The following is a 27,691-nucleotide window of genomic DNA, read 5'->3' on the forward strand; positions in this document are numbered from 1 at the left end:
ACGAAATAATTAAAATAGAGAAAATCCCACTAATAATAACAGAAACAAAACTGTCTTTCAACAAAATCTTGATCCTACAAAGTAAAGATTCAGGAACTAATCCAAGAAGAAGAAGGCTCATGACTGAAAAGAAAATCAACTTTTCTATCCGTCTGCTGACGACACCTTCAGAGAATAAGAACATCTTAGAAAACACGGTTTGGTGGACCCATTGTGCTCTTCAAGTACAAGCACCTCACCTGCGAATAAATATCAAGTAACAGCTCGGGTTAGAGGAGTCTGATACATAAACGAGAGAGAAAGATCAAGGAAAAAGGATTTTACTGACGTTTTGCCAGTTCTTCTTCAAGAGCGAAACAAGGAAGTTGACGCTCATCTGAACGTTCTGAAAGATCTGCTTCTCTTCCATGCCGAGATTCCCAACAGCGACACCCATGCACAGAACCTTCTTCAGCTGGAACTTAACTGTTGCCTTTGTCTCATTCACCTTGGCTTCCAAAGACTCTTGGTGGCTAACAAGAGTTGGGAACTTTCCTGTATGATCGTTGTTCAAAAGCGTCAAATCATATAGTAAACACAACAGGACACCGAATGATAAAACCACTAATGGATGATAGGAGAGCACATGCCTGCCTTGTTGAGACCAGGACCAAGAAGACGAGGAATCTGCTTAATGACAGATTCAGAAGCAAGGAAAGCATGGAACTTCTTGGCGAGCTTCTTAACAAGTTTCTTGTTCTTGTTCAACTTCTTAAGAGCTTCAACATCCATAGAGTCTAACCCAATCTTCTCAGCCTAAGTAAGTAACCCAAAGTTAACTCTCATGTCTTTAATACTTGATCAAGGTCTTTAAAGAGAGTTAAGTTACCTCTTCAACGTGCTGAGCGTCACCGAGCATGCAAATCTTCATCTTGGGCCTCGGAATGTGAGGCAACTTAACGGATCCGCTAAACCGCTTGTCCTTTTGTGGGTCATAGTTCTTAAGACCAATCTGGAGTTCGATGGTCTCAGTGAACTTGCGTGGCTTTGTCTCCTTGCAATGAGTGATGATGGAGGATATCGCCTCTCTCACGGCTTCACTCTGGAGCTTACTGCCCACCAATTAAAAATTCGAACTTTCAATAATATTACCCATAAAGACAGAGACTTTACATACAAATCAATAAACCCTAACAACTCTGTTTCTTCATCAACCAAAGTGATGACTTTCACTCAAAAAGGCCAATACTTTTCACCTACGCAATCTACAATTATACTGATTTGATCACAACTTTATTAGGGTTTACTAGTAACAACACAAATCATTTGATTCCAGAGACAGATGGATCATTAGACAAACCTCATTTTGGCAGTTTCTCAGATACTATTCCCCCTGAAACAAAAATTACGTGAGTGTTGGATTACAAGAAGGGTTTTCGAGAAACGTTTTGATGAAGAAGAAGAAGATTACCTGTGGAAGATCGGGAACAGAGAAAAAAACGGCAAGAGTAAGGTTTGTGTAACTTATATGATATGAGCAAGAAAGAAGGGGAACGTAACCCTAAGCCCATTTTGCCTAAACCAATTAAAAGCCCAATAGGATATTTCAGGCCCAAAAGTAAGTGTTCAGCAAGTGGTAGTTGCTGGCTATTATTCCCTCCCAAGCCAAGCCCATTATACAAAACAAATTCTATCAGTTTCTTCTTGTCTCAAACTTTGAACTATGCAAAGCTTCAAACGTCGAGTTATAATTACGCTAAGCTTTTTTTTCAGGCAAATGTGATTCAGAAGGGAGCTATATATATCAAAGAATTACTTTTGAAATTGAAATACATTATAGTTCGATATATGTTAGGCTTCCTTGAAGATACAAACTACAAATATACAACTTACTTGTGACCAATTCCTCTGTCAAAGATTTGTCCTCCTTTATCCAAACATAAAAGAGAGATCATCCATCGGAACCTAATCAAGCCCTGCTGTATCTGTATCCTGTAGACCCTCAACCAGTTTCTTATATCTGCTTGCTCATTTATTTCTTCTAAATCATGGAATGCTAATCTTTCAATGTCATCGTCTATCAATGCTTCTCTCCTCTTTATAATAACAAAAACAGACAGTTGCTCAAAAAAAAAAAAATAACAAAAACAGATTGTTCTAATTGTTTTCTTTTAAAAAAATTTGGTAAAAATATCAGTATGTATCTATTTTAAAAGAATTAATCTGGAAGAGTGAAGGGAGAGAGAAATATGTCTGAATATTGAAATTAAGTTCTTCATGAATAGAATAAATAAACCTTGAAGAATTCATATCATATTTTGTATCACCAATTGGAGTCTTGGGTTCAGTTCGTTTTATTTTTTAACATGTTTATTTACTGTGGGTGTTAAAATTCATACCATTTTGGTTATAAAATTATATTTTGAATGAGTTAATTTGGCTTACTAGATGGATTTAGTAAATTATATTTCAACAAGATTTTGTTTGGTTTAAATGAGACCTTCAAAACTAGTGAACAACAACGTTAAGACATCTTTGTATAGATAGATGATCATCACTCGACAAGAAGCGCCTTTATAATGTCTTCACATTTCTGCTCCTCGGCGTGTAGAAGATGCCCATAGCCTGAGAGTTCGTGGTACTTTATCCATGGAACCTTCTTTGATATATATTGGTTAACTTCCCGCGGAATAATCTTGTCTTCGGTCCCTTGCCACATGTGGACTGATCCTACACCCTCCGCGAATGGATTTTCTAGTTCAGTCGGGTCGAACTCCCATGTCGCAAATCCAGCTATCATGTCCCGGTGAAGACATTCATGGTCTCCTTGTTGCCTGACTTTTCCCTGGGGTTATAATAGATCATCAAATAAAATATAGGGTGAAACTGTAAGAACTTTAAATAAAAGACACTGCAAATGAAGGCAATGGATCCAAACTTAATTTCCAGCTTCTTCCGTTGACTTTAGGCATCTTTTGTTTTTATCCCCTTTAACTTTCCATGCAGGAAAGTCCATTGTGTCAGTTATCAAATATACAATATGGCTTGCTTACTCTTTTTGTTTTAATTATATTGAAACTTTGCACAGACAACCCATTTTCAATTAGCTCTCTCATTTTCATAAAAATGCAAAAGAGGTTTTAACTTTTTACCATGCGAGGACTATGATTCTCCAATTTCTTTTTTAGGATGACCAAATCTCTGTCGCTGCATAACACACTTCTCTCAGATATCACACTCGAAGAGGTAAACAACTTTTGGGTCAACCACCAATACAAGAGCCAAGGAAAATAATGAGCAACTCTATAGGTCCACTGGTCTTTTTCTGGCATTAGCTTGAGCGCTTTACTCAGTATGTCTTGGGGCACTTTAGTCCACCAATAGCTCACAAACGGAACCACTAAAACTGCTCCAGCTAGTCTATAAATTACCAAAATGAAATGAAATATATATGAGATAGAAAAGAAAAAAAAAACAGTAAATTCCAGTTTTTACCGGTGGGGAATGTATTTGAGGCAGCTATAAACCGAGTAAGCACCGAGTGATACCCCGAGAACGTAGAACTTTGGTCCGATCTTGAGTTTATCTGCGAGTTCTTGAATATCGTATGCTTCGCTTTTGACTGTGCGTGAAGGGTGTGGATCACTTTCTCCATATCCTGCTCTATCGAAAAACAGAAAGTATATCCCTTGCTCTTTAATAAGATCCTGCCAAAGAAAACACAAAGAAAACATATAATTTTAAATGCAAGGTAACGATTGCGTTTGAGTTCAAATGTAACACACGTGAAAAGTCACTTTGTAGGAGAATAATTTATTTTTTCAGTTTCTCATAGATATCTTTGTAGACTAAAGGCATATATACATTTAATTTTCTTTTACTTTTGTCTTAGAAGTCCCAATTAGAAAAACACTTTATAGTTTTAAAATAAATGGATCTAGCTTTAAATACCAAAAAGTGGAATCAGTTGAAAAAGTATCATAACAAGTGTTCATGTCTCATGACATGTAAAGATAAAACTAAATGCTGCTAGATTATAGTTATTAAATTGTGAAAATGGTATGTGTGACATGCAAGAGAATCAATCATAGAAAGTGCAGAGAGCAGTGCATGAGTTATATACAGTATCAGGGAGTACCTTAGAGATGGGAAATTCCATGTCTTTGGAGTCGTTGAACCCATGAGCGACGATGATCTTGTAGTTAGCACTGGCTCTATCAACGCCAGATTCTCTATAAGCAAGATATCTTCCATCACTGAGCTTGATTCTCGGAGAAGTAACCGGAGGACCGTGAGGAACCCCGCAGATTCGCGGTGGTGGAGGCTTCAATGATCGGTAAAAGTAGCAAACAAGGCAGACAAGGATCGCAATGTTCATTAAAAGTATCATTACTGCTATATACACCTGAAATAAAAGGAATCTTGAGTTAACATAATTGCATAAATTTTAAGATTCTAAATCATAAACTGCACCCCCTCTCTCGAGAAGGATAGGAAGAAAAGATGAATAAAGAAAATGTTAAGAAAAAAAAGTTCTGATCGAATCATAATAACATCAAAAATTAGGTGTTCAATGTTTTCCTTAGGTATTAAATGTTTAACTTGATTAGAACTGAAAATAATAACTAGAAATATGAGGAGAAAGAGAGAGAAACCTTGAGGAAAGATGCTTCTAGAGTTTAGAATTGGTTTTAGGTGAAACTAAACATCTCATATATTTATAGTTGGGATACCCATTGATGAAAATATTCAGAGTCCACTCTTATTTTTTTTTTTTCTGAAATTATGACTTTATTGTGTGATTGAGTTACTTTTGGAGTAAATGAGAAAAAATGAAAATCTGAGAAATGATAAAAGATATTTTCAATTAACATTTCTATATTTTTTTCTAAAATAGAGACTTATATTATAGAAGTGTATTTGTTCCAATATATGTCAAAAGAGTTTTTTATTTTAAAAGAAAATATAGAGGAATTATATTTTCTACCTCTATATTTAGAGTTGAAAATAACAATTTTTTGTTTTTTTTTATAAAAAGATGAACTCCATTATAAAAGTATACATTGAAATAAATCTACCTCTAAAATTTAGTTTTTCTAGTTTAAGAAAAAAATATAGAGATAAAAATAAGAGACGAGTGAAAATGGTCTAAGACGAAAAAATAAAATAAAAGAACAATAAAGAAATAAAATTGATTTCATAGATTTGAGCGTAATAATGAATGTAAGTTTTCTCTTTACTTAAATAATAACCAGAGCAAATATAAAATAATGCAATATAATCATTTTATAGATTGTGATAATCATAAATATATGGTGTTAATAATCAGATTATAGCACATTTATATTTCAGATCAAGTAACTATAAATAGAGAACTTAGCAAAATAAATTTTAACTATGTGGATGCCCGCAATTTTGCTATTTTAAATGTTTTGTAAAAAAATTTATATTATAATTTGTCAAATTATAATATATTTTTATCATCAAAAATTGAATATATGTTTTCTGTTAAATAATGTTTTTGAAAAAAGAATATGACTATTATAAATATATGTTGATATTTTGTATTAAAATTTGTAAAATTAGTTATATATAATATTTATAATCCAGTTTCTAATAAAATTGCTTAAGTTTTGAAGATATATAGTTTTGAAATTTTTTTATTTTAAAATAATTTATAGCTAAATATTTATGTCTTTAATAAGATTAAAAGTTAAAACAATATAATTGTTACACATTCTCTACATATTCATACCCAATTACATAGAATATAAAACTACTATATCAATTCTATAAATTACTTCTGCAATATATTATATAATTTTTAAGTATTTTAGCAAAAAAATATTATATAGTTTATAAATAATTGATAACTAAAAATGATTTTATGAGTGTTATATATATTTTTTATATAAATCACATATTTAATTACCATAAATTATTTTAAGCAATATATTCATATCATTTGGATATTGATACAAATTGATTCTAGAACTGATTTTCTTACTCATAAAATAAATAAAATAGAAAATTCATTAACAAATATAATTATAATAATTTTTCTTAAACTCATAGACACCAAAGAAAAATAAACTAAGTGAGTTCTCATTTAATATATTGAAATTTCAAAATTGATTTTATAAATTAATATATAAGCTTGTGTAAATGACTTACAACCTCTTATAATAATTTTTAAAAAAATATAAGCCAGGATAAATAATTTATAAAAATGATTTATAAAACATGTATGAACTATAATAGACATTAATAGTTATTATAATACTTTATATACAAATATAAGGCTTTATATATGAATATAAAAGCATTATTTAAATTTTAATAAATTTTTTATTATTATTTTATCTAGTTTATAAATATATAAAAAAATTGATCACATTATTATTCTTTATATAGTTTCAGTAGTTAGCTACCATAAACAATAATTATTTGTAATGTTATGTAGTTTATTTGGCAAGTAATATTAATTGGTTGTGGACTTACATTTTCTTTTTAGATCTATTTAAAATAAATAAAAATTAAAAATCTTGGACCAATCAAATTATAACAATTTTTAAGAGTTCATCTAAGATCAACACATAAACAAAAATCAATTAAGTGATTTCTCAATTAATATATAGTGGGATAACAATAAGATATTGTAACACTTTTTCCGAAAAGATAAAATCAGTAAGATATTCTCAACTACTTAAACGTCGCCACTTTTTAGCTACACAATTTAGTATTTTTGAAGAAAGAAACTCATGCTTTAGTAAATATGAAACAAAATACTCCACACGTTTCAAATTATATAATGTTATAGAAAATTTAAGTTATTTTTAAATATAAGATGTTTTGAGGTTTTAGGAAATTGCACCTAATAATATAGAAAAATCAAAAATTGACTAAGTAACCAAAAGCATATTCTCTTTCCTTTTTTTGTCCTATCTCTTTCTACCATCTCTCTATAATTAATTTTGTTTTTTTGGTTATTTAACAAATACTAGATTCTGATCCACCTTTTAAAGGGAGGATGTATTTTTTATTTTTTATTTTTTAGAAATTTAGTTTTCATATTTGTATTTTAATCATATTTTTGTTTTTATTTGTAATCATATTTGTGTAAACTATTTTTTTAAATGATTAGTAATTTTTTTTAATAATTGTATTAAAATATTTGGACTAAATGTATATATATCAATAGGTTATGTTCATAATTTAATAGAATAGAAATATTGAATTATATATAACCAGTTTTTCGATAATATCTTGACTAACAACATCTCCATTCACACTCTATATTTTTTTTTAAATTATTTTTTAACATTCCATATTTTACACTATTTATAGAGTAAATAAAGTGGGAAAAATAAAAACATTACTCTCTTTTTTTGTTCACTACTCTGTTTTCCACTCTGTTTATAAAATAAACTAGATCTTGACCCGCACGCCCGTGCGGGTGTATTTTCAAAATTATGTTGCTATTTATTTTTATATTATTAAGGCTGAATAAAAATTTAAATCTGAAGAACTAAACTGATTCCGATCCGAAAGAGTAGTACCAAACTCGAACCAAAATGATTAAATATATAATTGTTCAAAATTTTGATGTTTTAGAGAATCGAAACCGGATCCGATCCGAAGTGAAGTATTTCAGATACCAAAATGTATCCGAAAAAAAGATTTATATACTATATATATTAGATTTAATGTATATAAAAATATCCAGAATATATATGATACTTTTAAGTTGGTTTAAATGCTTAATATATATAAAAATATTCAAAAATAAATATCTAAAATAGTTAGTATACTCATAACACCAAAAATACCAAATAAGTATTGATTCTCGATCCAAATATTTAAATCAAACCAATTTATATGTTAAGTTTAGGTATTCAGACATATGTTATTCAAATTTATATGTAATATATTATTTATTTATAGATTTTGAGAAATTTAAAGTATATATAATGAATTTTAAAATTTTAAAATTAATTTAAATAGATTATATGAACCCAAACCGAACCCACAAAGTTTCGAATAGAATTCAAACTGAAATTTAGAAATATCTGAATGGGCTCAAATCTTTGATCCCGGAAACCCGAAACCCAAATAGATCCGAACCAAATCCGAATGGATACCCTAACGCCCACCTCTAGTCACTATTATTTATGAAGTCACTATTATATATCATAAATAGTCATATAATTAATAGTATTTTATATATACTATCATATAAATACTTACATATATTATATTTTTAAAATTTAATGTGAAATATAAAAACCATAACTTAAGTCGGTACATTAAATTGGGGTTTTTATTATTTTTTTGATATATATTGAAAACATTTTTTAATTATGGTTATTGTAAAATATTTTAGTAAAAATAAAATTTTGAATGTATGCATATTTTAAATCAATTTCTGATACAAATCAACTTTAAATTATTATTTTGATTTGAAATATGTATATAAAGTTTAAATTTTATTTTATGATTATATTAGACAAAAAATGTTTTTAAGTAATTAGAGTAGTCCATTTTCGTATATTTTAAAGTTGACTCAAATAGATAGTTTTTCATAATATAAAGTCTTCTAATTTTTGTTAATAACATAAACCCATTATTTTTATTAGTATATTGCTATCTATGTTTCCAAACAACAATATATTTTTATAATGCTAATCATGTTTCCAAACAAACCTGTTTTTTTAATTGATATCCATATTTCCAAACAAACTTGTTTTTAAACTGTTATCCATGTTTCCAAACAAATATAATTAGTACTTCAATTTTAATAATATAGAATTAGAGCTTGACGCGGACGTCTGTGGGTGTATATTTTACGTTTTTATCAATAAAATTTTGTTTTGTATAAATGATATATATTAATAATTTTAAATGTATTACAGATCTAATATAATAAAAATAAAAATTTAAAACCTTTTTTGACCGACATTAGTATCATATAAACATATCCCCTATTTATAAATAACTAAACTTATATTTATATGGAAATAATATACAATAATCTATCATTAAAAAATTTAAAATGTGAGTTTAAAAATTATATTGGATAAGTTTATTATCAATAGGAGTTTATTTTCAATAAGAGATATATAACTATGAGATTGTATTTTTAAAATCATAAGAAATATATGACTATGAGATTGTATTTTTAAAAAGAAAAAAATTACAATTAACATTTAAAAATAAAATGATTAATCAGTTTATCTCAATTTTTATCATATAAAACATTTGGATTAACATCTGTACTAAAATAAACATAAATTCTAATTTTATTGAATCGCTAGTTACTAACTGATTTATATAATAAATATGTTGAAATAGTACATGTATATACTTGTCTGTCTAAATAAATGGTTTAGATGATTCCATTATATATCAGTACTTGTCTGTCTAAACAAATTTGAAGTGATTAGTATCCGATATATTGGTTAATATCCATTTTTTCTGAATTGACAGGTGCAAGGAAGATTTTCATAAATATTGATCTTATGTTTGAAAGATTAGATTTATTCTCGAGCAATATTGCAATTATTAAATAAATAAGAAAACCGAATGGTTTTTACTCCAAACTGAATTTGACAAACCAACTGGTTTTGCATCGGAAAAAAAAATGGTTTTGCATCGAAGTATATTATGTAAGAAACCAAAAATATTGATATATATATATATATAGTTATTTAGATTTTTGGTAAATCTCTGACCATCGTTTTAGTATCTCTTTCGGTAGAAAACGGTTGTTATAATAGTTTAGATTTGTGCTCATGTGAAATATGATTATAAGTCCAATTTATGGTTAGAGATGGTTAGAATTAGACATGTGAACTGGTTAAAAATGGTTAGATAAAATACAATTAGGTCCAGTTAAAAGTAAGTTATATTAAAAATGTTTAGCCCATTAAAAATTAGAACAAAAAAACGTGATGGGCTTAAAAATACTCAAAAGATTTTTAATTTAAAGCAGTGGCAGTCAATTGTAAATAATGAAATGAAGTGAGGGTTAATTCCCATTTGTACTTCACTTTTAATAGAATAGATGGAGTAATATATAAACTGAGGATGGAGATGCCCTCACACACAGAAATGTAAGCATGTGTTGTATCTAAGATGATAGCATGCAGAGAAATTAATGTAACTGGAGACAAAAAAGCCACATGTCCACAGAAAGAGATACATTTCGACATGTGGTGTGTATCCCCCTACATGCTCGAGAACACTTGTTTTGTCGTCGGATCATAAGGACAGTCCTCTCGAGTACAACGAGTACGCCGTGTATGATCTGAAACTGGTAAAAAAAAGACAAGCTTGTTTATACTTGTCCAACAATACACTTAACGCAACTGGCTGATCTCTGAATCAGTTTTCTTGTCAGACAAGTATAAAGGTTCTTGGTGGAAGTGAAGTACGAGGAGAAGGGAACCAAGATAGTTCGAACCAGAGTAGATTCAGATAGCTGTTAGATTTTGGTGTCATCGGGTTTTCTAATATTAGGCTTTTCCCTTGGGTTGCAAGGAAACTATTAACTTGCACAGTCTCCGGTTATGGCGGAGTTAAGCATACAATTAGCTATCACGGTTTTGTTTGCTCGTTGATTCGTGGACTGTTACCACACAGAATCAAGTTATTTAAGACAGCTTTCTAGGTTTAAGGTAATTTAATTCTCTCTGTGAATCCGTAAGTAGTTGAATTGGAATTGTATAGTTTGATTAAACAAGAAAAAGAAACAAAAAGAAAAGAAGAACCAAAAAAATGTGAAAGAGACGAGAGCCAACAAAATCAAAAGAGAAGTCAAAGAAGTTGTTTGGAGTGGTCAGACTTTTCTTGTAAACTTAGCATCTCCAATAGTCGGCTTCATTTTTATCTTCAAATATGCATTTTTTTTAAAATGAAGAAACAAATGAAGTAACATTCACTCCAATGATTTGCTTCATTTGTTTCTGGTAAAAGAAATATTTCAAATATATTATTTCTTCACTTTATCATTAATTATTAATAACACCTTCTAGTTTTTCATATTTACTAATTTTGCTCAACTAGTTTGTTCAACATAATTCAACATGTTCAACATATCTTATAATAAAATTATTACACCAAACATAAATAAATAAATAAAAACATTATATTTTATATGTTTAGTGTTAATAAACAAATGATTTACCAGATTATTAAGTTCTAGTTTATGTTGTATTAATAAGTTTTATATGTTTAGTTTGTGTTATTAATTATGTATTTGATTTTTTATCTTAATTAAGTAAGTTTATTTTATTTATTAGTATAAATTTTAAGTATATTTAATATTTTTAATTGATATAATGAAAATAACAACTGAAATTAGAAGTTAATTGGATTATATTAAAGCATATTGTTTATTTTGGCAAAGATAAGAATAAATAAAAGTTAAGGACCAATTTACAATGAAAAAGTTCATCTTAAAAAAAAATGAAGATATGTACAGTAGATCTTCAAATTTGAAGCAACATTGTTCATGACTTCATTTTGAAGCAAAAAATGAAGTAGGGTTAGAGCAAAACTTTTTTCAAAATGAAGCAAAAAGTGAAAAATGAAGTGGAGTTGGAGATGGTCTTAGTCTAGGTATAGACAAGTGAGAATAGTTAGGCTAAAAGTCTCAATATGTGTTAGAGAAAGCTACTATAAATATGTATATGTGGTGTTGTACGAATGCATCCAATTAAATAAGAAAAAAAGTTGGAGAAAGAACAATGTAGACATACAAGATAAACTCTCTTCTCTCTACAAGACCAACAACCAAACGTGAGTGAGAGAGTCATGAGAGAGTGAGAGTAAGCTTGTGTTAAGATGAAACACAAGTACAAAACAGAGTGTTTAAGTGACTAAAAACAGAGAGTAAGCACGTGAAAAATCAGTTTCTCCACCACTTCACTCTAAGCTTTCAAAAGTCCAAAAACGTTTTCTCTATTCTTGAACAAGAACACAAGACAGAGTAAATAAAGAAGTGATGAAGATGGCCTGCAATTTCCTGAAGTTTACAACAATAAGCAGCATCGGCTGAAGAAGTATCCATGTCGTTTTGCTCCCATGACCTCTCAAACTCCTCATCTCTAGATCAAACATAACAACACATGGAATCCTAGCTGTCTTTATTCACAATGCTTTGTCTTCAAAATTCAACAAATCAACATTCCTTTTCGAATGTTTGTTTCTTCGTGATCCATAATGACTGGAATTCAATCCGTCTGTGGATGGATACAAATCCAACGTCTGAACATGTTTAAATCCAATTCAAGGCTGTGGCCAGGGTCAATGAGGAACTTACATGTGAGCTGATGATCATCTTTGATATCATCTGTTGTTGTTGGTGAAATAAAGGAATTTGCTAAAACATCATCAAGAATCAAAGTCTATTGTTGTTTTAAACTTAGGAGCTGCAAGAAAAGGAGAAGAACATCTTCATTATGGAAACCAGGTATTGCGTTGCTTTGATTTTTCCTGCACACCAAAAACACGACAAGGGTAATAATAGCTAACAGAAATTCAATAATTATGTTACCACCTTAGTTAGCATGGGTCCAAATTACCTCCACTTGCTCTTCTCACTCTCATCTAGATTGTCACCAAATGTGAATCAGTGAACTCTTGCTACGAGCTATATAATCCACCAGTGGTAATAACAAATCTCCAAAAACTTCCAATAACCATACAATGAAAGCTTTGTAAAGGCGTTATATACTGACTTATGCAATGGCATATACTGACTAATGTCATGGTTCAATATATAATCAATTCCAGCTTTACATCAGTCCAGTTTTCATAATCCGGCAAGCAAACTAATTCACAGTTTTCAGGAAGATTTGGGGAAGCAATCTCTTATAAAAATGCAGGAAGCGACCTGAGTTTTCAATAGCAGAGTATCTTGGTTCTAAAAAAGTGATGACATAGAGAGAATTAGCGAAGACAACTCACCTTAACAGTGGCGGATTCAGATTTCACAACTTGCAGGTTAAATATCTGTATTCACAAACAAACATGAAAGTAAATTTAGCTAAGGACCTAGAGACAACTAAAACCAGCTATTCCCGTTTCATATAATAAGCATGGATTGCTACATTGCATGTTGTCCATTAGCTAAGGACCTAGAGACAACTTCAACCGCCGATCTAACATCAATCTGTTGGTCCTTCCCGTTGTCCATTATCTCTGAAGTTGCTCCAAACAATCCCAAGAAACCCGATTAGCCGCAAAGTCAGAGACTTTCAGAAGACGCGGTTGGTCTGCAAGAAACACACAAGCTAAATGTAGGAAACTTTATACTCATCTAGAAGTTTTTTTTTCTCATTTTTCTAAGAGAATAAGATTATGAGAGGGTTCCAAAACCAAACCCTACACTAATAATCTATAAAGGGTCTGTACATAATTTGTGTATAAGGTTAAAGAAGATTGTTATCATACAATACAAACAAAGGAGAAAAGACAGAAGAGAGATATGGGCAAAGAGACACAAAACAGCGAGCATCGTACCTTGAATAGGAGCGGCAAAGAACACAGAGAGAGAGACTCACTTCGCGGGGAGAAAAACAAGCAGAGCCAGATAGTCTGGGTGGAAACTTGGAGGGAAGGAGGGTTTAGTTCGTTACTTTTCTTCTCAACGACGTTGTTTGTTGTGGTTCCTATCATTTGAAACGATGTATTGTATTGACAAAAAAAATTGTTGCCAAAAAAAAGTATTGTCAAAAATATATGAGTTTTATCTTTGGGCTACATCAGAACGGCCTATTAACTCAACTCTTTCTAACTTTCTTTCTTTCTCTCATCAAGAAAAACTGAACATAAAAGATAATTAGAGTTTGACCGTACATACGTGTGAATTATATTTTTTATTTTACAAATTTTATAAATTTAATATCATCATAAACATTTTAAATATATGATTTACATTTATTAAATATTGTATGACTCTATAATCTTATTGGTTAGACTTCTTATTCGTCATGATTAATATACAATGATTTATTTTATACATTTTACTTTCTTATTAATTTTTATTATTTATTAATATATTTTCGTGTTCAGCACAATAAATTCACAGGCTGAAATAATCAAATAACAAAATTTCCTTTAATATAGCTTTTTTATTTCTATAGTTTGCATACAATACATTTTAAAATTATTTAATTATACTATAATTGGATATTTGTTTATGATCATTTATTTTCATATTGTGTTTAAGCAAATATACTTGAACATCTATCTTTTTTATTGTATTTTGCAAACTTTTATAAGTAAATATACATTGTTATGCTTAAATAATATATATTTTATTAATTTAGTAAAGTTTATACATAGTAGTATTTTCATATTATTTTAGTAAAGTTTATAGGATATTTTTGGACGTTATAGTATTAAGTTTTTTGACTTTTAATTATTAAATTAAGATTTAAAAATATAATATTACTTTTGATTCTTACAACCTAATTTGTTTTTTTTGTGTTACCTTTTCAAAAATTACATTTTATAATCTATGATATATTATTTGAATTTTAATATTTTTTTTTTCAAATTGTATACTTTAGAAGATTATATGATTTTTGAATTTGTTTGTTACTAAATTAGTTCATTATTTTATAAAAATATATTTTAATTTTTGGTAAAATTTGCTTAGTATTATTTCAAAAGATTTTATTATAATTAAAGAATATAAATTTAATATTAAAATTAATTTGTCATTAATATTTTTAATTAATTATTAAAATTTCAAAATTTTCTAGTAAAATATTTTTAAATAAACTAAAAGTTAGTTATGTATTATTATACTTTTTATATAATCATTTTAGGTAATATATTGCTTTGAGTTTCAATATAAACAAAAATATCATACATAGTTGTAAATAAAAATTTAACATAAATAATTTAATTTTATTCATAAAATATTAAATGGTTTACAAATTTAATCCTTTTTAAAGATGAATGATAAATTTATTTAAATGAAAACATTTTAAAATAGGTTAATTTACTAATTTAATATATTTTCATATTTAGTTCATAGAACACCTCTATTTATATAATATAGCCTATAAAATATATAATCTTTTATTTTCTTTGTTTTTTAATAAATTTTTAATCAACATTAATTATAATTTTATTATATTACTAATTATAAAATAACTAATTCATTATTCTATAAAAAAAATTAAAATGTTTAGTAGGATTTTGTTAGATTTTTCTCAACAATTTTATTATAACGAAAAATAAAAATTTAAATTTATTGTTAAAATTGATTATTATTATTAATATATTTATTTATTATTATGAATTAATATAAATAAATAGATGATAAACTGCGCCTGCGTGAATTTTAAAAAAAAAAATTCTACTTAAATATTATAAGCAATATTCATTTTGTTATCAATAACCTTTTTTACATTTCATTAGGGATGAATATTTGAATACCATTTTTTTTTTCAAAAATTAAAGTGTATATATACTTTAAATTTTTCAAAATCTAATAATAAAAATGACATATGACATATAAATTTGAATAATGTATGCCAAATACTTAAAATTAACATAAAATTGTTTAGCTTAACTATTTGGATAATAAACCAATATATATTTTAAGTATTTTAGGTATTCTAAGTATTGTTTAGTTATTTTAAACATGTCTTTATAACTATTTGTATATACTTCCAAGTATTTTAGATAACTTTAAAACTTCTTATATATTTGTATATTATTTTAGATATTAAATTTAAAAAATAATTAATATATTTAAGCATATAATCTGGTTTGGATATATTAGGATACCCAAAATATTTTGGTTTGGATCGCATTCGGTTCTGGTTCTTTAGATACCAAATTTTTTAACTCATTCGGATATCTAACCAATTTTGGTTAAAGTTCAGTACTATTCTTTGGATTGGTTTTGGTTCGGTTTTTTGGATTCGGATTTTTTGTCTAACCCTATATTTTTAATTGTGACAAAATTTTAAACGAAAATGATGAAGATTCATATTGTTTTTGGGTATGCAGTAATTTTTAAACCAAAACATATTTTACTATGTACTTGAGCTATTAAGTTAATCATTAAAAACTGTTATAGGCATATTTAAAAAAAACAATAGGCTAAAGGTTTTCCAAATTTTCAATCGACACTTCCAAATATTCTAGGTCGGTGTTGTGATGAATAGAAAGGGGCTTATGGTTAAGAAAGAATTTTTTTGCGTAATTCATGTTTTTGTTAGGTTATTTCAATAACTTCTAATAAATCTTAGTTTATCGATCTCTTGTAAGAATTTCGAACAACATTAATAAAATCTTACACTTGATAGAGTAATCAATTGTTTCTCATTTAATATATAGAAGACTAGAGTAATCACATAAATAAAAAAATACGACTTGTTTATTTACAATAAATTTATGGTAAATAAATCAAAATAATCATTTTATTTATTTTATATGGTATATAGTTATATTTAAAAGATATTAACATAAATATATATAGTATATTATAATATAAAGATTTATTATTGAGAGTTTATACTCATATGGTTTTATTAACATTTGTATATTTGATGTAAAACAAATTTAAACCATTAATCTCAAAACTTTTGATGTGGTCTTTTTTTCGATGAAAATTTCAAAATTAAAATATTAAGGTCTCAATACTCTTTCAATGAAAAATTCAAAATTAACATATTTATGTATTTTAAATTGTACATTGTTTAGTTTAAACGATATTATATATATTATATTTAATATGAATATCTATTAAATAAAATATAGATTAAAAAAATTATGACAATTTATATCTTGTTATAACAAAAAAAAATTCACCGATCACGAAATTTTGAAAGGGATTTTTAACATTGTTTTGTAATTTAAATTCGTTAAAAAGATAAAATATAGCATATAAGAAAAAATTTAAATTTCTTGTATTATATGGTTAATATGATTGTTTAATCTATTTAATAATATACATTAAACAAAAATGAGGAAGGATGCAAAAAATGTTATCAAATCTTAAATTTTCATATATTTATTATTCATAATCATTAATTATCATATATTTGTTATTCATAATGATTAATTGTCATATATATGTTAATCATAATAGGTAATTCCTTATCTTTTATTTAAGAAAAAACACACTTTTCATATTTTTGGTTAATATAATGTTATCTATCAATTAGATTTTGGACCCACATTTTTTTCAATTGATTTTTAAGTTGCCACGTAAGATTAATTGACATTTTAGTTAAGTGACAACTCAGCAAGATTTTTTTAATTATTACAAATTACATGTTACAATTTTTAAAATTTTTTATCTATGAACATATAGGAGATTAAATATGTCATATTAAGTAATTAATTAATTGATCCTACGATACTTGTCAACAGTAAATAAAAAGTAGACTCTAAATTAATAGTTTTGATATTAGTTTGCTGATATTTCACCTTATTTGCAACTGCACCTAAACTTATGTGGGTTTTCAATGTAGGTTTTTAGTTTTATTTCTAAAAATTTATCATTACGATTTTTCCAAAATTTACCATATAATCCATGAAAAATAGCTAAAATCATATATTTTCGGAAGATCAAGAAAAATGAGCTTTTAGAGTTTGAAAGAAATTTGGCTAGATTGTTACCATTTGGCCTTGCTTCAGACTTCAGAGGTAAAATAGATGAATGCCGACCACAAGATGAAATTCTTGGGTCTAGATCACTACCTCGAATATTAAAAATCTCATGATAAGTTCAAAATAGATCGGAAACGAGATAAAAGATAAAATAAATGATAAATTTTTTGGGCTTCCAATTTATAACTAATTGGCGGTAAGTGGAGTGGCCTAAATCTTTTATATATTACTTAAGTCTCATACATATTTCCAATATGAGATATTTTCTCCAACACCTTCCCTCGAGATAATAGTGTTTATAACCATTAATCTCGCAGAATACATTATACTCCTCTTAGGTTAATCGGACCACTCTCCGGGTTGGATTTATGGGTCATGGTGTAGGTCCGCTCTGATACCATGATAAGTTTCATGGTTTCTAACTTAAAACTAATTGGCAGTAAGTGAAGTGGCCTAAGTATTTTATATCTATACTATTAAAGTACAAGCACATTTGGATTTTTTACTAAACATGCCCTTTCTTTAACTCACATTGTTTATTTCATTAAGGGCAATCAAGTAATATTAATAACACATTTTTATTGGGTCATTTTTTTTTGATCCAGCCCACTGCCCACATCATCTCTCTTGGGCCATTTGGGCTGATTAAGAAATCAGATCCAATTCTTATTTTTTTCCTTAATTCAAATAATTTATTTTCAACCATTCTTAATATTTTGTGTAGTGAACAAAAATTAATAACTTAATTATTATGTTTTTTATTTTTAATATAATTTAAGCATTCATAAAAATTTTGAATTTTTTCATTGAAAATTATAAATCTTTATTAAAAGTATATATTTTTTATTAAAAAATTAACCACATAATAAAATTAATATATCAGAGTTATACCAACTTAATTCATTAAAAAACAAAGTTTAATTTTCTAAACATAAATACTCATTAGACCTGGACGTTCGGATACCCATTCTGGTACGGATTGGTTCTTTCGGATATCGAATTTTTCGGGTTTTGAAATTAAACCCCATTCGGGTTTTGAAATTAAACCTCATTCGGGTATTATAAAATTTCGGGTTGGGTTCGAGTCGGGTCTTTCTGGGTCCGGGTGGGTTCGGTTCTCATGCATAAGAACCTGCAAAATAACCAAATAACCAAAGTATCTAACGGGTTCGGTTATTTGTACTTAAAGTAACCAAAGTATCTGATTCGGTTCAAATTTTTGTATCCAAATTATTTAATAGTAACCAAAAATATATATTTTATACAGTTTTTTGGGTAAACTTTTATCCAAACTATCATATTTTATCCAAAATACTCAAAATTACCGAAAATAACTACTATAGTTAACTTATAAAATTAATTTAAAAATTAAAATAATTATAAATATAATTATAATATATATTTTTAGATATATTTCGGATATCTTCGGGTACTCATTTGGTTCTCGGTTCAGGTCGGATTCGGGACCGGTTCTTTGGATATAGCAATTTAGAACTCATTCGGATATTTACCCCGGGTCTGATCGGGATCGGGATCGGGACACTGATTTTCGGGTCGGTTTTGGGTTGGTTCTTCGGGTCCGAATATTGTGTTCTGGCCTATACTCTTTTAAAATGAAACACGATAAAGAAAAATAAAAAAAACTTAAGTCTTTTATAAAAAAACAAATATATAAAAATATGACATTTACTAAATATTTGTCAATTTAAAAAAAAAATAAAGGAAAATAAACCCGCGCTTTAAGTCTCATACATATTTTTAATGTGTGATCTTCTCTCCAACAATAAATACTAATGGTTCTCAAGGCTGTGTAAGTTCGTGTTTGGACACTAAGTGTAGTTATGTAAACATGTCAACAAACGAATGGTTGTTTAATATCATTATAACTAGGGATGGGCACGGACCAAATATCCAATTTTTTATTCGATTTGATCTGTGGTTTTTTGGATATTCGGTGTTACAGATATTCAGAAAATTCAGTATATTTTACCGGATATCCAATTCGATCTGTTGATCTGGTAGAAAATAATAAAAATCATTTTTCAAATATATTAAAGAAATGGAAAATTTTTAATATAAAATAATAATATTTCATTACATATTATTTTAAATCTAGATACTTTTAAGAATTTAATGAACAAATAATTAATTTAGTACATAAAATAACTAAAAATATATATAGAGATATTAAATTATATATAATTTTATATATACATATATATACATATGTACATTACAGATTAGATCGAATATTCATTTTTATAAAGATGAGTATTCGTGATTTGCTCCTTATTTGACGGATATTGAATTTTAGTATTTGCTCTGATTCATAAAGTTACGGATATCTAGATTTTTTCGGATTCAATAGAAACAAATAACGGATCGAATCAAATTTTACGGATATTTTGTCCGCCTTAATTCTAACTGTTTGTGCGCCTTCCCTCGTCTCCGCTTGCAATCCTAACTTATGGTTTTGACCAGGAAGAGAAGCATCTTATGGGTTTTATTTTATAGTATCTAATAAGCTACAATAATGGTTTTTGTATGGTCAGATTCTAATAAGTCAGCGGTAGCTCAATCATATTGAAGTTATAAAATGTGTCTGCGTTAAGGTGGGGATGTCGAGTATGGGTTCAGAAGTTTGAAGGGTGTTTCCTAAAGTTAAATCCACATGACACCCATATCTAAACTTTATAAAAAGGGGAAAATGCGCTGAACTAGACATTGTACATGTTGTATACAGTTATTATCTCTTTCAGTACTAAATCGGGGCTTTTAGCTCTGGTGGTAAATGACTCACAGTTGTGAGTTCCGCCACCTGGGTTCGAATCCCGGCCACTGAAGAATTAACATTTCGGTATCGCCAGGAAAAGAGGACCGACACATGGCAACAAAGAACCGACACGTGGCAACACGTGACTAATCTGGACCACTTATGTGGGCCAGGATACCTCTGTATAATTAACAAAAAAAAGTGTCTGTATAAGTCCACTGCACATGTTCCATATATATCTATTTCTTATTTTTATTAGGGTATGGTTGTAATCTTTATATGATATGACAAAGATGTGTAGCTACTAGTTTGAGCTGATATTGATGATGTGTTGCTATCCAAATTCAAAAATGATAAGAGTTCATATATACTATTTTACCTAAATAGCTGTCGTCCGGTGTTTTTACGCGGTATCCTTCGTTCTTCTTGGCTTCTACAAATTTTCTCTATAGTTGTGATTGTGATATGCAAATATGGAGTCAACCTTATAGAACTCTTAAGATCCATGTAAGCAGATGCATTATTGTACATTCTTGAGGTAACATTTAGGTTTATCTCCTCTTACCTGTCAGTTAATGCCACCGGCTTAATGGATTCTTAAAAGTCCGTTGTTTCGTGGATCCAAACTTAATGAAGACCATCAGATAGGGAAAGATGGTTCTTTGTGTATGGCTCTCTTACTTTCAAAGTGTTAGAAATTATGTAACAGAAATAATACTAAGCCCATTTATTAATAAAAATGGTCGTAGTTTGCAAATGAGCTATAGAGAGTCAGGGGCTAGCCTTTAACACTTACTCTGGGGACATATACCTCGGTTAGCTTGGTCAGCAGACTTTGGTTTCCAACCAAAAGATACCATTGCCTGTGAATGGAGAGGTATATATCTTTTATATACTTGCAAGTGTTAGAATCATGCACCCAATTTAACTATTTAAGCAAAAAAGTGTTAGAATCATCTCCAATTTCGAGGTGAGATACTCTTACAAATTACAATCTTCCGTTACCATATACCATGGCTATTGGCTGCCATTCTAACAGCTTCATGATCTATATTATACTTATTTAATTTGTTTGTGGTCCTGTTTCTATACCATGCAAACAGAGGATGCTCTTTTTGTCTACCAAGGATTCTTGATTTCATTTGTTTTGATCTTTTTGCGAAAGCAAAATATAAACTGATGCCCGTAGATGTTTGAGAAATTACGCACCTTGCTTCTCTTCTTAGTAAATTTTAGGTGTCACTCGTTACATGTACTGTTCTTGCTGTGATATTACTCCTTCACTGCACATTGCAAGCAACTATGTTTTGCATAACATCAGAAATGTATAACGTCTATCGAATTTACATGAAAATCCTACTGATGAGTTGATTTCCTTAATACATTATTTATTTGCACATAACCTCAAATGAAAATCCTACTGATGAGTTGATTAAAATCACTAAAATTTACACTGATTTTAACAATTTACGCATCTGATCTAGAACAATTCAGGATGTCCTCAAGCCATTGTCAAAAGTTCAAGACCGTCCAACCCCAACCATATTGTAACTTAGCTATACGTAGGTGTATAATCAAACGCATAAAAGAAAAGAAAAAAAAGATCAAATGCATAAAAGATATACATGATCCATCTCATGCATAGGTGAAAGTGAAATGATAAGATTAATATAAAAATAAATATGTTATTTTGTTTACTTTCTAGCTAATGTGAAAAAAGAACGGCTCACAACTCAAAATGTCAGACCCTATCTTTGGAAAATGTCAAAGACACGCAAATAGTTATTCCGTTCATATTGCCAAACTTCTTATAGAAAATAATCTTTTATTAGAATAATGAAACAAATCACAGAAAGCTTAGCTAATCCGATTGGAGCGATAAAATCCCCAACTGTTTGGAGCAACATGCACGCATAGTCTAGACTACTGTGCAATAAAATCTAAAGATATGGCAAGTTGGCAATCAATCACAGCTTAACTCCAAAAATAGATGTACGTTCGTGGAAAACATACCGTTTTAGTTTCTACCAAACTTTATTGACATTATATATGTTAGCTACCAATCAGGATTGTACAGATATTGCAAACCCTTATAAATTGACGGCAATTGATAAATAAAATTAACGGCAGCTTCCAGCTTCCAACTCTTAATTGCATATGTTAGGTGTCCACACGTTCTACAAGATTAATCACTGGAGTAATTTGAGTAATTGAACTACACGTTTATGGTATTTTTTTACTCCCAAGTTCCCTATTTGAGTTAGTCATATAATATTAGTATATGACCTGCATAATTCTGTTTTTGAAAAAGTTTTTGGGACATGTGGTTGACCTAACCCCTTAACGTCCGATATAACGTTGTATTACCAACATGTTACATATGAGATGCTTTTTTATTATTCTAAACATGTTTTATTTAATGAAACTGAATTTAGTATTTTATTAGTAGCTGTTTGTCATTGTAAACAAGCCCAATACCAAAAGTAATAAATGATATCAACGGGAGGACTGTGATAGTGAGATGATGGGCCGGCATGTAGTTGCGTTTCTTAAATGGGGAGAGGTCATATTTATTATTCTGAAAAACATTAATTTAATAATTTCTTCCAATATTTTCTGTAATTAATGGATAGGGTGGTAGATGAAGTTGTAAATACATTGGGCAACAATAAGGATTTATATCTTTACAAGTCTATATATATAGCAACCTTGACTCCAAAGGCTTTAAGTCACCCAATACAAACAAGTTTTGTGTTTTGTATTAAGTTGGTTGAGTATATCTTATTTCAATATGGAATCAAACTGTGTTCAATTTCTTGGGGACAAGACGATTCTCATCACCGGCGCTCCTGGTTTTCTTGCCAAAGGTACGTTCTTTCTACATGTTGGTTCACTCCCAGTCTGGTTTCTACTACTATACGATTTTGATATTTAATAATGTAATGAAAATTTCGTAATCGCTTATATGCTTCATATTATCTTGCAGTTATTATAGGTTCTAACGATTTTGACCTTATTCCGAGTATTATTAATTTTCAATTTCAGTTCTTGTCATACAATATTGTGGCCCATGTATGTTTAATTTTTTAGATCTTAGTACTTACTATATTATAAAATTTGTTGCAACGGTGAAAAATGTATGCTTCATAAGCGGTATTAATTATATTATAAAGTAATATTTAGTGTAAGCATATAAAATATATACAAAAGTGGCGTTTAAAAGAGTGGGTTTTTAGTTCACATATATTTAGAACCTTTGGAATGCATGAATGTATGTGAGCTGTAATTGACTTGTATTTGAAGTATACATTTGTAGTTTACTACGTATCAGAGTTAGCTAAAACATCGTGTGTGTTTTTGTTCCCTAGTTCTGTTAGAGAAAATTCTGAGGTTGCAACCAAATGTGAAGAAGATGTACCTTCTGTTGAGAGCTGCCGACACTAAAGCCGCCATGCAACGCTTACGTAGCGAGGTATAACATAAATTAAATTTAATCCCATAAACCTAAACACTTTTTACATAAATGATAAATCTTGAGGTAGTCCATTAATTAACCAAATGATAATAAAAATATATTTTATTTATTTGACCAATGATACAAACAGGTTGTGGAGATAGACCTTTTTAAGGTGTTGAGGAACGATCTTGGTGAAGAAAATCTGAATGACTTGGTGAGTGAAAAAATAGTGCCGGTTCCCGGTGATATATCCATCCATAATCTGGGAGTCAAAGACTCCGATCTCTTACAACGTATGCGGAGCGAGATTGATATCATTATCAACATCGCAGCCACCACGAATTTCGATGAAAGGTATTACCCAAAAAGAGATATATATATATATATATATATATATATATACCTTTCATATCTTGTGATTTTGACGAAAATACAGAAATTTTTAACATTATGTTGGTTTTTATGTTCTCAATCAAAACCATAGATATGATATCGGTCTTGGCATCAATACATTTGGAGCTCTCAATGTTCTCAACTTCGCCAAAAAGTGTATTAAAGGGCAATTACTTCTCCATGTCTCAACCGGTGAGTAATAATGTTTCTCATACAAAACCCACCCATCATACATGTAACAGCTACCAACCGTGGCTTACCTACATTTGCTTTTCTTGTAGCATATGTTTGCGGCGAAAACTCGGGATTGTTCCTTGAGAAACCATTCACAATGGGGGAGACTCTCAGCGGAAATAACAAACTCGACATCAATGTTGAATTCGAGCTGATGAAACAGAAACTGAAAGAGCTCCAGCATCAAGATTGTTCTGAACAAGAGATCTCACAGTCGATGAAAGATCTTGGAATGACAAGGTTTGCCACACATAATCATAGCCTATATATGTTCTTAAACATTACTTTGATCATCCGATAATTCGTGAATCAAATAATATTTATATAGGGCAAAGCTTCATGGATGGCCAAATACATATGTATTTACCAAAGCAATGGGAGAGATGCTAATGGGAAACTATAGAGAAAATTTGCCACTTGTTATCGTACGACCAACAATGATTACTAGTACTCTCGCCGAACCATTTCCTGGTTGGATTGAAGGATTGAGGTGAGTAGCAGTAATAATTTTTTTTATAGTGATAGTATATCACAAGTTATATAAATTATGTTAAACTCAAGATTCATGTTTGATTTAATTTATTTTTCTGTATGTGCAGAACTATTGATAGTGTAATTGTTGCATATGGCAAAGGAAGGCTTAAATGTTTTCTTGCGGATCCAAACACAGTCTTTGACCTTGTAAGTCCGATCCAACTCCTACCATTAATTTTTTTAAATCACAAGTCTAATCGTAAGTCAACACCTAAATCTGTTTATATCATGTTAAATAACACATTACTTCTTTAAGTTAGTACATATAAACCTCTTATCATATATTTATGGAATTGAAAATTCAATATCATCTTACAGATACCAGCAGACATGGTGGTTAACGCGATGATTGCAACCGCCACAGCTCACTCGGGAGAAACTGGGGTCCAGACCATATATCATGTCGGTTCTTCTTTTCAGAATCCGGTCACGTTTGGACAACTCCACGAGACCACGGCTCGTTATTTTACAAAGAAACCTCTTGTTGCTCGCAATGGCTCACCAATCATAGTATCTAAAGGAACACTTTTATCCACTATGGGTCAATTCAGCCTTTACATCACTCTTCGTTACAAGCTTCCTCTACTGGTACTTTACAAACATTTTTATCCACTATGATATTTCCATGAAACTTGTTTCTCATTTTTTTATTGTTTTGTTCATGTCAATTTCAGATACTTCGATTGATTAATATAATTTACCCATGGAGTCAAGGAGATAAATACAATGACGACAGCCGCAAAATCAAGCTAGCTCTGAGATTAGTTGAGCTTTATCAGCCTTACTTACTCTTCAAGGGCATGTACGTATTAATACTCCTTAACTTAGGGAAAACTTAAGACTAATGATAGATAACAAACATACATTAATCATTATGCTACACATGAGTTCTTATCATATGTTTATGTCACCATTACTACAGCTTAATTAATTAAGTCCAGACATTATATATTCTTGGTTTGTGCAGATTTGATGATTTAAATACCGAAAGGCTGCGAAGGAGAAGACAGAGCATCAAAGAGTTAGATGGATCGTTCGAGTTCGACCCCAAGTCCATTAACTGGGACGATTATATGGCAAACATTCACATTCCTGGCCTCATCACCCATGTTCTTAAACAATAAATATTATAGTATATACATATTATATATAAGTAATTATGCGCTTGAATACTAGTAAAATCCTACTGTGAAGTACTGAAATGAATTGGAATTCCCGTGTGTAATATCATTATATTATATCAACGCATCATAAAAGATTATGATAGTAGCCCTGTTCTTTTGTCAACCGCGCTGCGGCAGCGGCAGTGTCGAGAAAAAACAACGTTGAGAAAAGTAAAACGGAAATGACAGAATTATCAAGTATCGCTAGATTAAGACGCGCGATAGATATATCACTCAGATGATGACGCTGAAAATACTGGCGTCCATTAGAGATGCCTTGGATAGCACCGCATTCGTTGCTGGCGGCTATTTCTGTTTCTTCCGCAACTATTTTGTTTTTTTGTTAGCGTTACTTTTCTCGACGCTGTCTCTGCCGCATCGCGGTTGACAAAAGAACAGGGCTAGTGTCACTATAACTTCCACATATATGAGCCAGCTAGATGTCATAGAGAGCAAATCATAGTGTCAGTTGAATTTAGTTCGAAACGCAAGTGGCTATATGTTTCCAAAGGTATTATATTCCGGTTTATAATGATAAACTATTTTATTTTATTTGTTTGAAACACTAATGCAGATAAACTATTTATACAAATTGTATCCTTCTATTGAATGCTGCTCACTTTGAGAAAAAAATAGTGGGCTTTATCTTGTCCTTCTAGGATTAGCGTTAATTATATATTTCCTTGTGTTCATGAACTATTAATGATACCTACAAATTTGCAATTTTCATTGGCGTGCAACTGTTAATCATCTAGTCTACGAATGAATGAGACTTTGACTCAAATTATGAATATGATATTCAGTCGTGTTAGATGTCTTCTTTTCATGGCCATCTTTTGTCACATAACAGCTCCAGTCCCCTAATCAGTAAACAAAATCCGAGCATAAAATCTATATTCAGTTTTAAAAGAACCAAAACCTTAAATTCTTGCATATAAATGTCAATAGTACTGAGTCTTTGCCTGCAGAGAAAATAATGACAAAATAGACTCACTGTGCTACCGACTTCTTGTCAACTGGCTACCAATTTATTATGTTATTTTTTTTTTTGTCACACATTTATTATGTTATTTATTTCACCAAAATGAGAACGATTAAAAGTCTACATATTTACGATTAAAATAGCTAGAACCACCACTTCCACATATACGAGCCAGCTAGATGTCATAGAGAGCAAATCATAGTGTCAGTTGAATTTAGTTCGAAACGCAAGTGGATTTATGTTTCCAAAGGTATTATATTCCGGTTTATAATGATAAACTATTTTATTTTATTTGTTTGAAACACTAATGCAGATAAAATATTTATACAAATTGTATCCTTCTATTGAATGCTGCTCACTTTGAGAAAAAATAGTGGGCTTTATCTTGTCCTTCTAGGATTAGCGCTAATCATAGATTCCATGACAAAGTTGGTTAGGCACCTCCATTGTGATAAGACCAAGGGTGCAAGGTGCTTAAGATGATAAGATTGATGAAGAAAGACTACAAAAAAATATACAACATGTATTGAAGATCA

The 27,691-nt window shown here is 29.5% G+C and overlaps 3 protein-coding genes across 4 annotated transcripts; 1 reads left to right on the forward strand and 2 right to left on the reverse strand.

Annotated features, from left to right (window-relative positions):
* Positions 1 to 9: 9 nt before the first annotated feature.
* On the reverse strand, positions 10 to 27,691 carry LOC108823919 (60S ribosomal protein L10a-3). Of its 2 annotated transcripts, none has more exons than XM_057002536.1 (6): positions 27,682 to 27,691; positions 1,340 to 1,375; positions 869 to 1,091; positions 630 to 795; positions 329 to 534; positions 10 to 239 (listed from the first exon to the last, which is right to left on the reverse strand). In XM_057002536.1, exons 2-6 carry the CDS (start codon positions 1,342 to 1,344, stop codon positions 186 to 188), a joined length of 654 nt encoding a protein of 217 aa, XP_056858516.1. In that variant the 5' UTR covers positions 1,345 to 1,375; positions 27,682 to 27,691; the 3' UTR covers positions 10 to 185. The 2 variants fall into 2 exon arrangements, with proteins under 2 accessions (XP_056858516.1, XP_018452733.2); XM_018597231.2 differs by lacking the exon at positions 27,682 to 27,691 and adding an exon at positions 1,451 to 1,522 and having other exon boundaries at positions 1,340 to 1,372.
* Positions 2,428 to 4,708, reverse strand: LOC108841171 (uncharacterized). Its single transcript, XM_018613952.2, has 5 exons — positions 4,635 to 4,708; positions 4,118 to 4,384; positions 3,475 to 3,686; positions 3,132 to 3,399; positions 2,428 to 2,824 (listed from the first exon to the last, which is right to left on the reverse strand). The coding sequence occupies exons 2-5, from the start codon at positions 4,367 to 4,369 to the stop codon at positions 2,534 to 2,536; spliced, it is 1,023 nt and encodes a 340-aa protein (XP_018469454.2). The 5' UTR covers positions 4,370 to 4,384; positions 4,635 to 4,708; the 3' UTR covers positions 2,428 to 2,533.
* Positions 23,100 to 26,276, forward strand: LOC108828320 (fatty acyl-CoA reductase 1). Its single transcript, XM_018601975.2, has 10 exons — positions 23,100 to 23,259; positions 23,761 to 23,864; positions 23,998 to 24,203; positions 24,334 to 24,434; positions 24,524 to 24,716; positions 24,805 to 24,966; positions 25,076 to 25,157; positions 25,329 to 25,598; positions 25,685 to 25,812; positions 25,978 to 26,276. Exons 1-10 carry the CDS (start codon positions 23,184 to 23,186, stop codon positions 26,132 to 26,134), a joined length of 1,479 nt encoding a protein of 492 aa, XP_018457477.1. The 5' UTR covers positions 23,100 to 23,183; the 3' UTR covers positions 26,135 to 26,276.

This window comes from Raphanus sativus, chromosome 2 (genome assembly GCF_000801105.2).
Source record: "Raphanus sativus cultivar WK10039 chromosome 2, ASM80110v3, whole genome shotgun sequence".
NCBI classification, from domain to species: domain Eukaryota; kingdom Viridiplantae; phylum Streptophyta; class Magnoliopsida; order Brassicales; family Brassicaceae; genus Raphanus; species Raphanus sativus.

What these genes read in the sequence shown, in the direction of transcription:
- LOC108828320 (XM_018601975.2), top strand. Translation starts at nt 23,184, where the DNA reads ATGGAATCAAACTGTGTTCAATTTCTTGGGGACAAGACGATTCTCATC. An exon ending in TCCTGGTTTTCTTGCCAAAG is followed by an intron (nt 23,260 to 23,760) that starts GTACGTTCTTTC and finishes TTTGTTCCCTAG; the next exon opens with TTCTGTTAGAGAAAATTCTG. An exon ending in ACTTCTCCATGTCTCAACCG is followed by an intron (nt 24,435 to 24,523) that starts GTGAGTAATAAT and finishes CTTTTCTTGTAG; the next exon opens with CATATGTTTGCGGCGAAAAC.
- LOC108841171 (XM_018613952.2), bottom strand. Translation starts at nt 4,369, where the DNA reads ATGATACTTTTAATGAACATTGCGATCCTTGTCTGCCTTGTTTGCTAC. An exon ending in TGGAATTTCCCATCTCTAAG is followed by an intron (nt 3,687 to 4,117) that starts GTACTCCCTGAT and finishes TTTCTTTGGCAG; the next exon opens with GATCTTATTAAAGAGCAAGG. An exon ending in AGAATCATAGTCCTCGCATG is followed by an intron (nt 2,825 to 3,131) that starts GTAAAAAGTTAA and finishes TTATAACCCCAG; the next exon opens with GGAAAAGTCAGGCAACAAGG.
- LOC108823919 (XM_057002536.1), bottom strand. An exon ending in ACGCTCAGCACGTTGAAGAG is followed by an intron (nt 796 to 868) that starts GTAACTTAACTC and finishes TTACTTACTTAG; the next exon opens with GCTGAGAAGATTGGGTTAGA. An exon ending in TGAAGAAGAACTGGCAAAAC is followed by an intron (nt 240 to 328) that starts GTCAGTAAAATC and finishes ATTTATTCGCAG; the next exon opens with GTGAGGTGCTTGTACTTGAA.